We start from the raw sequence: 12,275 nt of genomic DNA, 5'->3' as shown, positions 1-12,275 counted from the left end.
TGACGCACCGTCGTCGACCATGAGTCTCAGGGCTGGATCGGGTCGCTTCCCATCAATCAGTTTTCTTATTCGTGAAAGCCAACTGGTGCTTCACCACATATGTGAGCAGCTTTGTTGGTAAGTATAATCCAGAGAGAGCTTGTAGGGCACTGGCGTACTTTCCATCGAACACGGCATCTCGTAGAGACTCCGGTAGGTTGACACGTTACGCTCTTGCAATGCAGATGTCGCTCAATCATTTCGTGGTCTCCAGGACAAATAGAACACACAAATGACCTCACACCACGCACGACAGAGCAGCAGAACGATTCCCATCGATACTTGACATATTCATCCTCGCTCCGAAACACCCCAAGTTTTGACCAGTTCTGCGATGGAGGCATGATACTGTTGTGGTAGGTCTGCTAGTTTCAAGTCTTTGAATGGTATCCGTTGTGCTAGATGCAATGCCAGGAGCGGACTGGCTGGTTGCCAATTGAGTGGATCTGCGAGTCGCAAACTGCGACGCATGTGAGTCCGTTCCATGTGCACGAGCCAGGTGTGTACTCCATAGGCCAGTAATATATCTACGGATGGCCTGAATAGCTTGTCCCTGTGTACTGTTGTCAATTTGTGTCTACGCGCTGCACATTTGTGTCTACTGTCACCTACAAAAGTGTCTATTGTCGGCCTAGACTCGGATTGCACTTGCTACGTGAGGATAGGAGCGCCATTTACCGATTTCCAGCTCAAATTACGCACGCGTATTCATGAGTAATGGATCAGGACAGGAATTGAAATTCAAATTTCACCTACAGCACAGCACAGCTCACTGATTCATCAAATCATCAAAACATGCGATGATCCAGGATTTTTTTAAGCGATCTTACCCGCCACGCACGACAAAAGGGGGTGGACTTCAACGGTTGAAAATCAACCGCCCTATTCGATTAAGACATGCGAGGGACAGGCTCTCGAAACGGCAGCAAAGTCGCAACTGATACAATCTTTGCTTGACGAATGTTTCTAGCTCGCTGCCGGCGTATTACAGCTTTTTGTAGCGCTCACCAGTACTGGCATCCGTGCATGCCGCCTCAAACTGACAACGGTTAAGTGTTTTTGCCAGTTCATGTTATACGTTGAGACCTTTTCAAAGTGTTTTCGTTTCTTTCTGCGGAATTGGCGTTGCCGCTCCATACATGGAACAGCTTTACTGCTCGGATTGGCGTTGGTGCCCTCTTCTCTTTCACAGCTCTATAAAAAATTTGACTCGCAAGCGAAGACCAAACGGGTCTTCGTCAAACTTCAAATAGCAGTGGCGTTGCCAGTTGCGAGTGCTTGGTTTCCTTGCATATAATTTCTTTACGTAGTTTCTTCGTATGTATACTTCGTTACAAAGTGTGCATACCTATATCTCTATTGCAGCTGCCAAAAGTTTTGTTGGACAAAAGTTTTGTTGGACAGGCCAAAGTGCAGACAGGCCTATGGTGCATCTTCAATATGGTAATCACGTGAGCCATGTAATCAGAGTGTAATCACGGGGCGGCAGTAATCAGGCGCCTTGGCTTCATTGGAGAAACTCAGCCTCCACAATGCTCACTCACACACCAGCCGAATTTGGGCCAGCATCCGCTTCGCGAGTCTATGTGTCGCCTTCGTCTGCATCGACAGCTCCTCCGTGAAGTGCACACGTGCGCGCCACTTGTTCTCGAGCGATTGTAGCTGTTGCGCCGAGAATTTCGGTGGCTCCTCCGTCACCTTGGTCTGTGTCAATTGTGCTAGGCGCTCGGTGGCCACCCGCATACTGGCGCTCAGTGCCTCAAACTCGACCCACGCCTCATCTAGCGTTCCCATAGGCAACTCGTGCTGTAGTGTTGCCGTGCCGCTTTCGTTTTTAGCGCCCAAGTCCCTGTCGAAGTTGCTATTGGCAGCGCGTCGCTCCTTCTCCCGTCTTGCAGTGGCACGTTCGCGAAGTAGCACCGAGAGACTATCCTCCTCCTGGGCCACCGACAATCGCGACGGGCTCCTAGACAAACTAATGGAGCCACTGGACGACGACAGCAACGACTTGTTGCTTCTACTACCAGCTAGGCTACGCTTCAGCTGAGGTGATTCTTCTTCTCCGGTGTGAGCAGTATGAACGGCAACACCTGCGGCGCGAAGCTCTTTCTTTACCTTCGATTCAGTGCCTACCACTAACGACCTCACGAGTGCGTCCTGAGGTCGCTGAGAAGACAACAGTCCTCGTCGAGCTTCCGTGCGCCGAGTGAGATCCCACCACCTGCGTGCCACGAGATGCACGATTGCCCCTGTGGGCATACCAAGCGTGGCAGGGGTGTCCGTCAGCTCCACTCGGTGGGCTCGATAAATAGCGATAAATTCATCTAGGCCTCTCGTACTGCTAAAAGAGCCACCACGATGCCCCACGCTCACCGGGAGATGGCACTTACTACGCATCTGGGCTAGCAGCGTCTCAAACGGAGCATCTCTTGCTACCTCTGGAAGCACGTGCAGAGGCTGCAGAGCCGAGCTGCCTCCCGGTTGATAAACCCGAAAGAGCAATGTAAGCCTCTTGCCTCGTCGAGACTGCAGCCGATATCTCGCCAAACACTCGCTTGCTGTTCTGGCGATCTGCGTGCCGAGTGTGCCCATATTCGGCAGCGAATCAATCTCAAATGTGCCCAGCGTACCAGGCGATACTCCACAGAAAACTTCAACAAGCGGTCCCTGTAGGTCTTCGAGGAGGAGCTCAGGAGGGTGTCGGCGGCGCTGCAACGCATCAACGTCTGCACAGGCACACACCTCATTCAGAAGCTCGCGCACGAGTGCACTGAGCAGCATAGTGGCGTTGTAAGATAGTGTGAAGGCTGGATGGACGCACTTGAGTACCATAGCGAAGTCCACTTCGGAGAACGGATCGTCCTCGCGCTTCTGCCACTCGGAGCGAGTGCGTTCGTGGCGCCGGATCAGCTCCTCTTCTTGAGTTCTTAGCTGGAGATTACGTCCACGTCGTCCACTGGCTCCTACTCCTTCGTGCTCAAGTTTGGAAGATGTATCTCCAAAGAGGTGCTTGGCTTCACGACTTGCAATGAGTTTGCGCTCGTAAAGAGAGCGAGATGTGGCATCGTCTAAGAAAAATTCAAGCGCCAGTCGAGCGCTCTCAGCTCGTTGCAATATGCCAGCCAGCTCCGGGTGGCTACGGAGAGCTACCTGCAAATGAAACACCGTGATCTTGGTGTCTGGATGTCCTGTCCGGGTCACTGCAGCCTCCGTTAGTTGCTTAATTGCTATTGAGAAGAGCGCATTGCAAAATCCTTCAACGATTGCGGTGCAGAATACTGCTGTCTCTGGCTGTGGACACAGCACCTGCGTTAGCGCTAACACGGTCCTATTTCATGACCTGCGAAACTCACATCGACAAGAAGCTCAAGCCCTTTGGAGAGAGTATCTCGTAGCGGCTGGAAGTCAAGTGCCAAGCGTTTTCGCACTGACTGCTTGCGCCGCTCTTCGGTGGAACTTCCAGCGGGCATCACTTGACCTCTTGCATCATACCCAAATAGCTCTTTTGCAACGAAACGCCAGAGTCACTAAGCACTTCAGTGATGCTCCATAGCGCCAATACTACCAGTGCCTTCCATTCAGTCGCTGGCCTAGGGAATGCGTTGCTATCTCAGCTGTCTTTACTCCTGAACAAGCCTGTAATGACGAATTTAAACAAGCAAGCGAAGCCATTTTATGCCAAGTACGAACACTCGCTCGCAATTGAGAACACACCGAATCGGTAGAACCTTCAACCATATCAATGCACGACAACAACAGCAACAACACTAAGTGCTGACACAAGTTCGGCAAAGTAAGAGAAGATGGCAAAGAAACAACTGCGATTTCCACATAAGAACCTCGAATCACATGAGCACTACGGGCCACTTCCTGATCGACGCCCCCGCGTCCTCGAGCTGCTTGCCGGTCTGTCTGGTGCTTTCTCTAGTTCTCATCGTAGTGGTACGGGTCAACGTCTCCGTGCGGTGCCAGCACTTCCGACGGCAGTGCTTCACCCTCTGACGCCAAGAAGGTAGGGTACGGAAGCGGCGCCTCCGGCTTCTTCTTGCGTGCATCCGTGACACGGACAATGCCGCCGTTGTTACCGGGCACACTGCCCTTGACGTAAATGAGGTTGCGGTCCACGTCGATTTTGGCGATCCAGAGGTTGTCGCGTGTGACGCGGTTGCCGCCCATGCGGCCAGGCATCTTCTTGCCCTTGAACACCTTGCCAGGGTCCTGACATTGGCCGGTGGATCCCATGTGGCGATGCGTCTTGGAGTTACCGTGCGAGGCTGGCTGACCTGCGAAGTTGTGCAGCTTCATGACACCCTGGAAGCCTTTGCCCTTGCTGGTGCCGCACACGTCGACATACTGACCGGCGTTGAAGTGCAGCGCCGAGAGCGTCGTGCCAAGAGGCAGTAGAGCGTCCTCCGAGACGCGGAACTCCTGCAGCTGGCGCTTGGCCGGCACGCCCGCCTTAGCCAGGTGGCCCAGCACGGGCTTACTCACATTCTTGGGCTTACGCAGGCCCACACCAAGCTGCAGCGCGTTGAAGCCGTGGCGATCCGCCGTCTTCACCTGCGTTACCTGGCACTCCTCAACCTGCAGCACCGTGCAGTTGTGACGGTAGCCAAAATGGTCCCACACGGGCATCATGCCAATCTTGACGGCCAGCAGACCCGTGCGCTTCTTCTCGGGTGACCACACGGCGGTGGCAGCTTCCGTCGTGGCGGCCGTGGCAGGCGCAGCAGCAGTCGATAGCGAGGAAGCCCGTGCCGATGTTTGTAGAAGCGCCTTGCCGCTGCTACGCACCAGCGCAGTCGATCCACGCCACATGCTCATTGGGTTCCTGCACAATAGTCGACGATAATGGGCAAGGAGACGTCGCAGCCACAGACACAGTGTGCTGAAATGATGGCTATAGTGTATGTGAATTACACAGAAATCAGTTCGTGTTTGCCACATCACCCAATTTAGGTGCGGTACACATGTGATCCCATCTATACTTGGCTTTCACAGTTTGGACGCCTCCTCCTCCGCCTGCAAAGCCCAGCGCGGTGATCCCCTGCACGCGGCCCCTATCTTCCTCTGGCTGCGCGAGTCGGAGTGCATGCTACGAGGACTCGCTAGCTTCCCCTGCTTCTGAGCTTTCTGCTGCTGTCGAGCTCTGCCGCACCTCACGCTGCGGTGGTCGATTCCGCACCCATTTTCTGTTTGGCCATCACTGTTTTTGCACATTTTGGATCTCAATGCGGCTGCTCCACTCGCTGCTGGCACTCGCGGTGCTGCTGATGAGCGTGCGCTTCTCATGGGCTGCAATCCTGCTTCTGCGCGTAACTTTGTGGACAGCTACACGCCTGCTGCAGGTGACCGTGCTGCTCGTGGGCAGTGGAAGCTTCTGGTGGGTGCTGCGATCGTATCAGTTGCAGAAGGAGCAGGAGCTATTGGACCAGGCGCTACTCAAATTCAAATGCTACAACAGATACCGAAGCCGCGTGGGTAGCGGCAACAACTTCAGCGCTGGTGGCGAAAACGGATTCTCTGCTTCGACCTCTGGGGGCACCATGACCGATGCTGGCTTCCAGCTGAGAGTACTCAAGAGACTGCCTATTGTAGCGCACTTGCGCACGTCCTGGAACTTACCGTCCGAGATTTGTGACGAGATCGCGGCCCTAGTGAAGTCGATTGTGAGGGACTATGTGAATTACTGGTTTCAAGCCATTTCTCCCAACGAGGAGTTTCCCAATGACGTCAAATTTTTACTGGCAGATCTGCTGGGTGCAGTCGCTTCGCGAGTGTTGGAGATTGACTCATCTCAGGCGCTTACGATGGTGGCGAAGAGCTTGGAGCTGTTGAGGTTGCACTTGGGCTGGTTTCGAGAAGCTTACGCGCAGTTGGCCGACGAGTATCCAGAGTTCTTTGAAGGCGACGAAAGTGACTCTAATCTGCTCAAGCGACAGGAATATGTGACGGCATTTGTACAGAGATCGCCGTTTGTTCATCCGGGTTGCGTGGGGACTGGAACTCCAGCGACACCGACAGCTGCAGGACACAGTAACAGCAAGAAGAGCGTGAGTGAAAATGCAGAAGCAGCTTATCTTCGACATGTTGCGACGCAATTGCTGACTCAATTGAGGCCTCAGCTGGGGCAACAGCATGGCACCAATGTGTTTGTGTCGATCGCAATGAATTTACTGCGAGAAATCACGGCCTTTAATATCCTCAAGCCTCTGTCCGAGTACTCGCAGCCACGCTATGCAAACGAGATCGTGTTGTCCTGTCTCCAATCGTTTCTCGATGACAAAGATGTGGTCCCAATGTCTTCATCGGGTAATGGTGTTGGAATGGTGCCAAATTTGACGCTGAATAAACTGCGATCGACGTCCAGCTTCTTGTATAAGGCCAGCAGACGCAGTGGCGAGCAGGCAGAAGCAGCTTTTCAGGCGGTCGTCGAGGCTGTGGCTAGTGCTGCGTCCTCGGCCGCAGCAGGTGCAGCCGGTGCAGCTGAGATGGTGTTTGAAGGAGAAGACTGGGCTGATACAAGTAATCCGTTTGTGTTTGGTAGCGCTGTGTTCGCTGCCAACTCGGGTGGATCAGCTGGTGAAAAGAAAGCGATGCCTTCAATTTTTACGCTGGACGATCGCCTTAATGTCTCTAAGGCTGCAAAGATGATGAATCCTCGTGGATTGATTCCAGGTGGACTGCTGTCACACAAGATGACCAGCGAGAATAGTCGTATAAGCTCGCACATGGACGACTTGAAAAACGCTAAGGCTAATATCGGCTCCAGCTTGAACTCGTCTATTGGAAAAGTAAAGAGACGCTTTCGTACACTTGGCAGTCATCAAATGGAGCCACTTTCCACCCCTCCTCTTACTGCTGGAGCGGGTGCTGCAGCACGAATGATTCGGAAACCAGGGCAGTTATTTCAAAAGGCGTGGAAACGAGGAGAATCAGGCGTGGCCTCACCGACCCCTTCGTTTGATGATGGTGCAGTCACGCCTAGAGGTGGTCGCGACAGTGCGCATAGCATGAGCTCGATTAATTCCCTGTTGAGTCCCATGAGTGATGAAGTGGAAATGACCCCTCGAACGGCGAACGAAACGATGAAAATGGCTATGGTGCGTGATCGTGTTGTGGTGCATTTCGAGAAAGCAGTGGCGAATTACACAAAAATGTATGAGGAATGTCCTGAAATGCACAGCTCAGCGCGCTCACGTGAGCTGTACGATCTCCTTTCCGCGCTGGAAGATATTTTCATGTTAGGCTTTCGCAATCACGCTTCAAAGATGTCTTCATTTGAAGATGAGGAGGACAACAAAGAACTTTCAACTCCCCCACATTCTCCAAACGTTAGACGACGCTCATCCCTGCCAGTTACGAAAGTGGATTTGACGTCTCCGCATCGCGATAGTATGGGCACGAATACAGGGAGCGATTCCGATGAAGATGCAGATGACAACCAGTATTATTGGGAGTATCTGGCGCGAGACAGACCTGGTGCAGAGAGTTTTAATGCTCATTGGCGTTTTGTGGCTTCTCAGTGTCCAAGTTGCAGTCCGAGCGAGTCATTTGTTTCAACTCGTGGAGTTCAGTGGCTACTGGGTGCTTTAGCGAGAGGATCGCTGGGGACCTTCTGCGCTGAGTTATATACTCACAGCGACGTTACGGAATCATTCTACGAAAGCTTTGCTATTTTATTTGATGGGACGCTTATGGAATCTGTGGTGAGGACTCTATCCACGCTTGATAAGCTTAAAGTGTGCTTTGACGAAACTACTAGTTTTCTTTTGGGGCTACACAACGACGCAGGCCAAGATCTCGGTATTTCACCTTCCAACCAGTGGCGATCTCGTAGTGTGACCTCCCCAAGCGCCCCTGTTCGTGTGTTGGAACGAGTATGGGAGACTGAGCGTTATGTTCCAATGAATGGGTGGGTCAAAGCAACGGATAAACGGTGGAACGAGCTTCCATCATCCGAGTGGGTTTGGGAGGACGATTGGACATTAGAAACTGCAGGAACTGACGCGGGCGAATCATCAGACAGCGAGACGCCCAACTCATCGTGGGAATATGCCAAGACATTCGACGACAATTTCCACGAGAAAGAAAAGAAATTCGATTCCGTGCGACGACGACGGTGGATACGTCGAAGGTATCAACTGCCTCCTGTCCTGACACTTGCATTTCCGTCGATGTCTCATGACACTTTCAGTGTGTCGTCTCCATTGGCAACATCAGCCGTTCCTAATGGCTTGGGCAGGGCGAGGAAGTTGAAACAACGCTTTAACGTTATGAAACTTGATAAGAAGAAGGACCAGGGAATTACCGCTAAGATGTCGATGCTGAGGAGACGATCGAAGAGTTTTGATAAGGAGATGCCAGACAGTCCGATGAGGAATTCAACGCTGGGGATGATGGACTCTGATGACTCACATCAAACATCAAGTAAAACGTCGGCCTTTATGAAAGCTCGCGCCTCCATCCCATCGCTTCGCCGTGGAGTTTCCAACAAGAGTATTAAATCCTCTGTGTCTGAGGCGCAATCGGTATCAACGCAACTCTCTGTGGACGATGACCCTGTTACTCTCTACGACAATGATGAAGAGGATGAGGAAAATCTATGTTTCCGCTGTCTCAAAGCGTTTCCAGCGTCGAAATCCGGTGTGGGGGCCTGCCAAAGCTGCCACCAACGCGTGTGCGCTTCGTGTCTGAATTTCCACGCTTTTATGGTGTATCCGCCGCCGCTCGAAACGTCCAAGAAAGCACGAGTGTGTGGGAACTGCTACGATCGCCTTGTGAACAAGTACAAGCTGCGTATAGAGGCCCATGTCAGCAAATACTTGATCAAGGAGCGCGAACGTGATATGGATACATTCAGCTTCAGCATGTCCAACAGCTCGAATGGAAATCCTACCAACGGTACCCCGCCATCTCCTTCGAGTAGCGGTAGCCATGTAGGTGATTCCGCCTTGAGTCCGAGTATTAACCGCGCAGGGAGTACCAAGTTCGAGATCACTGTCAAGATTAAGGACGACAGTGCGTACGCCTGGAGTGTTATCAAGACTTTCCACGACTTCGAAGTGCTGGAGAAGCAGTTGGCTGAAAAGCTCAAGAAACAAGAGAAAAAGTGTGGCGTGGGGTGTCAGGCGTGTCATTTGAGGGGTGTCGATTACATGGAGATGATTTCCATCAAACCTTCTCTGAAGACGGTAGCGGCGGCAACTCTGACGTACGAGAAGCGGCTGCACGTTCTGGATCAATTCTTGCAGCAATTGTTGGCGTGTGATACGTTGTGTCAAAGCTCAGTGGTGCAGAAGTTCCTTTTACTTGCCAACGCCTACGGGACGTCCCGTACGAACAGCAATCCGTCGATGTCCGCGTGGGAACCAGGTGAAAGTTTGAATTCGCCGTCAGCATCGTCTTCTACCGGCGGTGGTGTATTGGGCAACGCAACTGGAGGTGGTGCCGCTGGAGTGGGTGGTGCTGGAGGTGTACTTGTGGAGAACGGCAAGTGGAAAAAGGGCAAGTGGATCGCGCCGGATGCCAACTCAAAGGTGACGAAGATGCGCGTTCTACAGAAGATCGAGGTTAGTCTGTTTGCTGTGCTAGGCGAAGTCTTCGAGTTCGACGGCATCGGTATGGTACGTCGTCAGATCTTTTCGATGACTCGGTCGTTTATCAAGGCTTTCCTCGGTGCCTCACACTTCCGGATGCTGGAGCGACAATTCCTCTCTTTCACGGACCCAAAGAAGCTCTCGGGTTGGATTGGTGACCTCCGACTGTACATTTTCCCAGACCCAAACGATGCCAGTGTTGTGCCACCTCCGCCTCCTGACATGCACGTTCTCCGCAAAGACTGTCTCGAAGCAATCCTTGCCAGCTTCCCCTCAAAGGCGCTGTCGCTGTTCGGCGATACAGCTTGTGAGAATGCGGCACTCAAGTTGCACGAGTTCCTCCAGCACGAGGTGTTCGTCAAGAATCTGCTCTTTAGCATCACGGACGAGCTGCTTGTGCATCTCTTCCCAGACTCGTCCACATTTAAGGGCAAGAAAGTATCGGGAGGGTCCTCAACAGCATCCAACCCTTTGTCCCCCTCGGCTATCGAGGTCGCCACTACCATCGCAAAGGAGGTTGTTGCTGCGTCGATAGATGATGACGCAGCCGGTCTGGCCACTCCGCCACTGTCGCCGATTCTGGTAGCCTCCCCCACCGACAAGAAACTCAAGGTTGTCATCTAAAAAAAAGTGAAATTCCGAAGAATAAAATGTGAAATTTACGAATGCGAGACGACTGCTGCGGCTGTGGGGCGCTTGTGCTTGGTGCCACCTTCCTCCTGATCCTTGATGGATCGCTCCAATGCAGCCAATTTCTGTGCGACGCGGCTTTTCTTCTTGGTGCGGGCGTGCTGGTTGATCTCCTTGAGTCGCTCTTTGCCGTGCGCCTTGACGTCGCTCAGAGCCAGCGACGTGCCGGCTTGCAGCACGCGACTGGCCATGATGTTCTCCAGATTTTGATTGATGAAGCCCGTGACAGCCTTGCTGCCGTGGTTCTTCATACCGCTGCAGCCACGACGGATCTCTGTGGTAGGGTCTGCATGTTGGCGTATTTAGTGGTGAGGTTTTAGTTGACAAGGACCATAGAATATGTAACGTACTGCCTTTCTTGGTGAACTTGGCCGCGGACTTCTTGTGTGAGTAGCTCACGGCCTTCTTGGAGGGCCTGGAACCTGCATTCTTGACGCCCCTCTTGCCCTTCTTTAGGTACCCGCTGCCCTGCGCCATCTTTATTTGACTTGTGCACCAGTCAGTGAACACAATAATTGTTTTGATTCTCAAAAAGCAAAATTGTCCGGATAACATTAAGTACGAAAACTAAATTCCGTCAAGCAATAATTGTGCAAGTTAAAAACTCCAGTGGCGTGTTTGGGATCTCGCGAAATCACCAAAAGTTTTGTTGCGGATTGACGCCGATTGCTTAAAGTAGTAGACGTTCGTCTCGAAAACTCTCCTCCATTCCCATGGATACTTTCATCTGTATCGTTCTCACGCCGTGGTCGCCACCACGGTGCGCGCACGTTCGGCTCGGGCATGCACCATTGCAACGAACTTCTTTTCTCTCTACCGTGGCGACGTATATTGTGACCGCACGAAAGCTCGAGAATCGATAACACCGATTGACCCACGTACATGTAGATCGCTCGTAATTTAAAACTCCACCCTCAGCAACAACGAAGCCTGATCCAATACCTGCGGCGAAGACGGTTGATCTGATCCGATCACTCGCGCTAGTTGCTGCAGAGGAGCTCACCCAGCATCGAACAGCGCGATGGGTTCGTAACCTCGGTCCCTTGTGCAGCAAAAGTTAAGATCTCCGTCGAACGCAGCCTCTGTGGAGAAGTTGTCACCTTCTCCGAGACTCGGCTGTGCCAAGCAGCGATCAGCATGACACGAGCTCTCTGCTCGTCGTCGCATTGCGACGGCACTTTTACGAGCGATCGTTTCATCGTGACGGGTTGAAGCTTTGGTGGCGATTTGCATCGGACGAGCCTTTGAAGTGCGGCAAGGCAACATGTTGCTCCCGCTGCGGCGTGGTGGATTTCAAACCTGGGCTACAATATAAGGAAAATGAGCGCAACATTACAATGGAATGATCTCATGAACGGGGACGAGAGCTGCCTCTGGCATTGCCAATGGCTCCGCATTGCGGAGTCTGCAAACAGCAAAAGCTGAGCAAAAAGTGGGCAAGAAGGCACTCGCACACACTTGAGTGCGATACCGCCTTGACTCACCTTGGACGCCAGGATGGCGGTGCCGCCGATGGTATTTGTGGCTGGGAGCGACGAGAGCGATTCCATCTGCGTGGCTTGTCCAAAGGGCTAGTCGCCACGCTGGACGCGAAAGAAGATCTTTGAAGTGCTTGCAACCTTTGAGGCAGGATCGCAATGCTCGACTTGGAAGTGGCTCAAGTGACTTGGGTAGTCTTCGAAACACCGTTAGTGTTGATGCTACATCAGCGGTTATTACCCTCGTGGTCCACCAATAATGTCCATGTACGCCAGACGCGTCGACGCGGTGTCTAGCTGTCTCAATTGCCTGCTCATGCAATGTCGGCAATTATTAATAATGTTCATCTAGCAAGTGACTAAAAGCAGGCTGTCCACGCAGCGTTCCGACGTCGCCACATCTTGTGGATCAACCGGGACGGACAATGCCAGCTTGGTACCCCCACCGGTGGGGGGTGGCTGAGATCGT

General features: G+C 52.6%; 5 protein-coding genes across 5 annotated transcripts; 1 reads left to right on the top strand and 4 right to left on the bottom strand.

Annotated features, from left to right (window-relative positions):
- Positions 1-1,575: 1,575 nt before the first annotated feature.
- Positions 1,576-3,509, bottom strand: PPTG_07777 (hypothetical protein; the record flags this gene model as incomplete). Its single annotated transcript, XM_008902142.1, has 2 exons — positions 1,576-3,330; positions 3,393-3,509. The coding sequence occupies 2 exons, from the start codon at positions 3,507-3,509 to the stop codon at positions 1,576-1,578; spliced, it is 1,872 nt and encodes a 623-aa protein (XP_008900390.1).
- Positions 3,510-3,680: 171 nt separating this feature from the next.
- PPTG_07776 (50S ribosomal protein L3) lies at positions 3,681-5,002 on the bottom strand. Its single transcript, XM_008902141.1, has one exon. It carries the CDS (start codon positions 4,984-4,986, stop codon positions 3,964-3,966), a length of 1,023 nt encoding a protein of 340 aa, XP_008900389.1. The 5' UTR covers positions 4,987-5,002; the 3' UTR covers positions 3,681-3,963.
- A 19-nt stretch (positions 5,003-5,021) lies between these two features.
- Positions 5,022-10,706, top strand: PPTG_07775 (hypothetical protein). The gene has a single exon (XM_008902140.1). It carries the CDS (start codon positions 5,271-5,273, stop codon positions 10,260-10,262), a length of 4,992 nt encoding a protein of 1,663 aa, XP_008900388.1. The 5' UTR covers positions 5,022-5,270; the 3' UTR covers positions 10,263-10,706.
- Positions 10,298-10,805, bottom strand: PPTG_07774 (hypothetical protein; the record flags this gene model as incomplete). The annotated part of the gene is made up of 2 exons (XM_008902139.1): positions 10,298-10,614; positions 10,679-10,805. The coding sequence occupies 2 exons, from the start codon at positions 10,803-10,805 to the stop codon at positions 10,298-10,300; spliced, it is 444 nt and encodes a 147-aa protein (XP_008900387.1).
- Positions 10,806-10,815: 10 nt separating this feature from the next.
- PPTG_22194 (hypothetical protein) lies at positions 10,816-12,148 on the bottom strand. Its single transcript, XM_008902365.1, has 2 exons — positions 11,813-12,148; positions 10,816-11,632 (listed from the first exon to the last, which is right to left on the bottom strand). The coding sequence occupies exons 1-2, from the start codon at positions 11,876-11,878 to the stop codon at positions 11,309-11,311; spliced, it is 390 nt and encodes a 129-aa protein (XP_008900613.1). The 5' UTR covers positions 11,879-12,148; the 3' UTR covers positions 10,816-11,308.
- Between the last annotated feature and the right edge of the window lie 127 nt (positions 12,149-12,275).

Source organism: Phytophthora parasitica, assembly GCF_000247585.1.
Source record: "Phytophthora parasitica INRA-310 unplaced genomic scaffold supercont2.13, whole genome shotgun sequence".
NCBI classification, from domain to species: domain Eukaryota; phylum Oomycota; class Peronosporomycetes; order Peronosporales; family Peronosporaceae; genus Phytophthora; species Phytophthora nicotianae.
Note: the sequence above shows the minus strand (reverse complement) of the source record. Positions and strands in the feature narration are given on the sequence as shown.

Coding starts and splice junctions, on each gene's coding strand:
- PPTG_07776 (XM_008902141.1), bottom strand. CDS start 4,986: ATGTGGCAAACACGAACTGATTTCTGTGTAATTCACATACACTATAGC.
- PPTG_07775 (XM_008902140.1), top strand. CDS start 5,271: ATGCGGCTGCTCCACTCGCTGCTGGCACTCGCGGTGCTGCTGATGAGC.
- PPTG_22194 (XM_008902365.1), bottom strand. CDS start 11,878: ATGGAATCGCTCTCGTCGCTCCCAGCCACAAATACCATCGGCGGCACC. Junction 11,633..11,812: donor CCGCCATCCTGGCGTCCAAG/GTGAGTCAAGGC, acceptor CTTATATTGTAG/CCCAGGTTTGAAATCCACCA.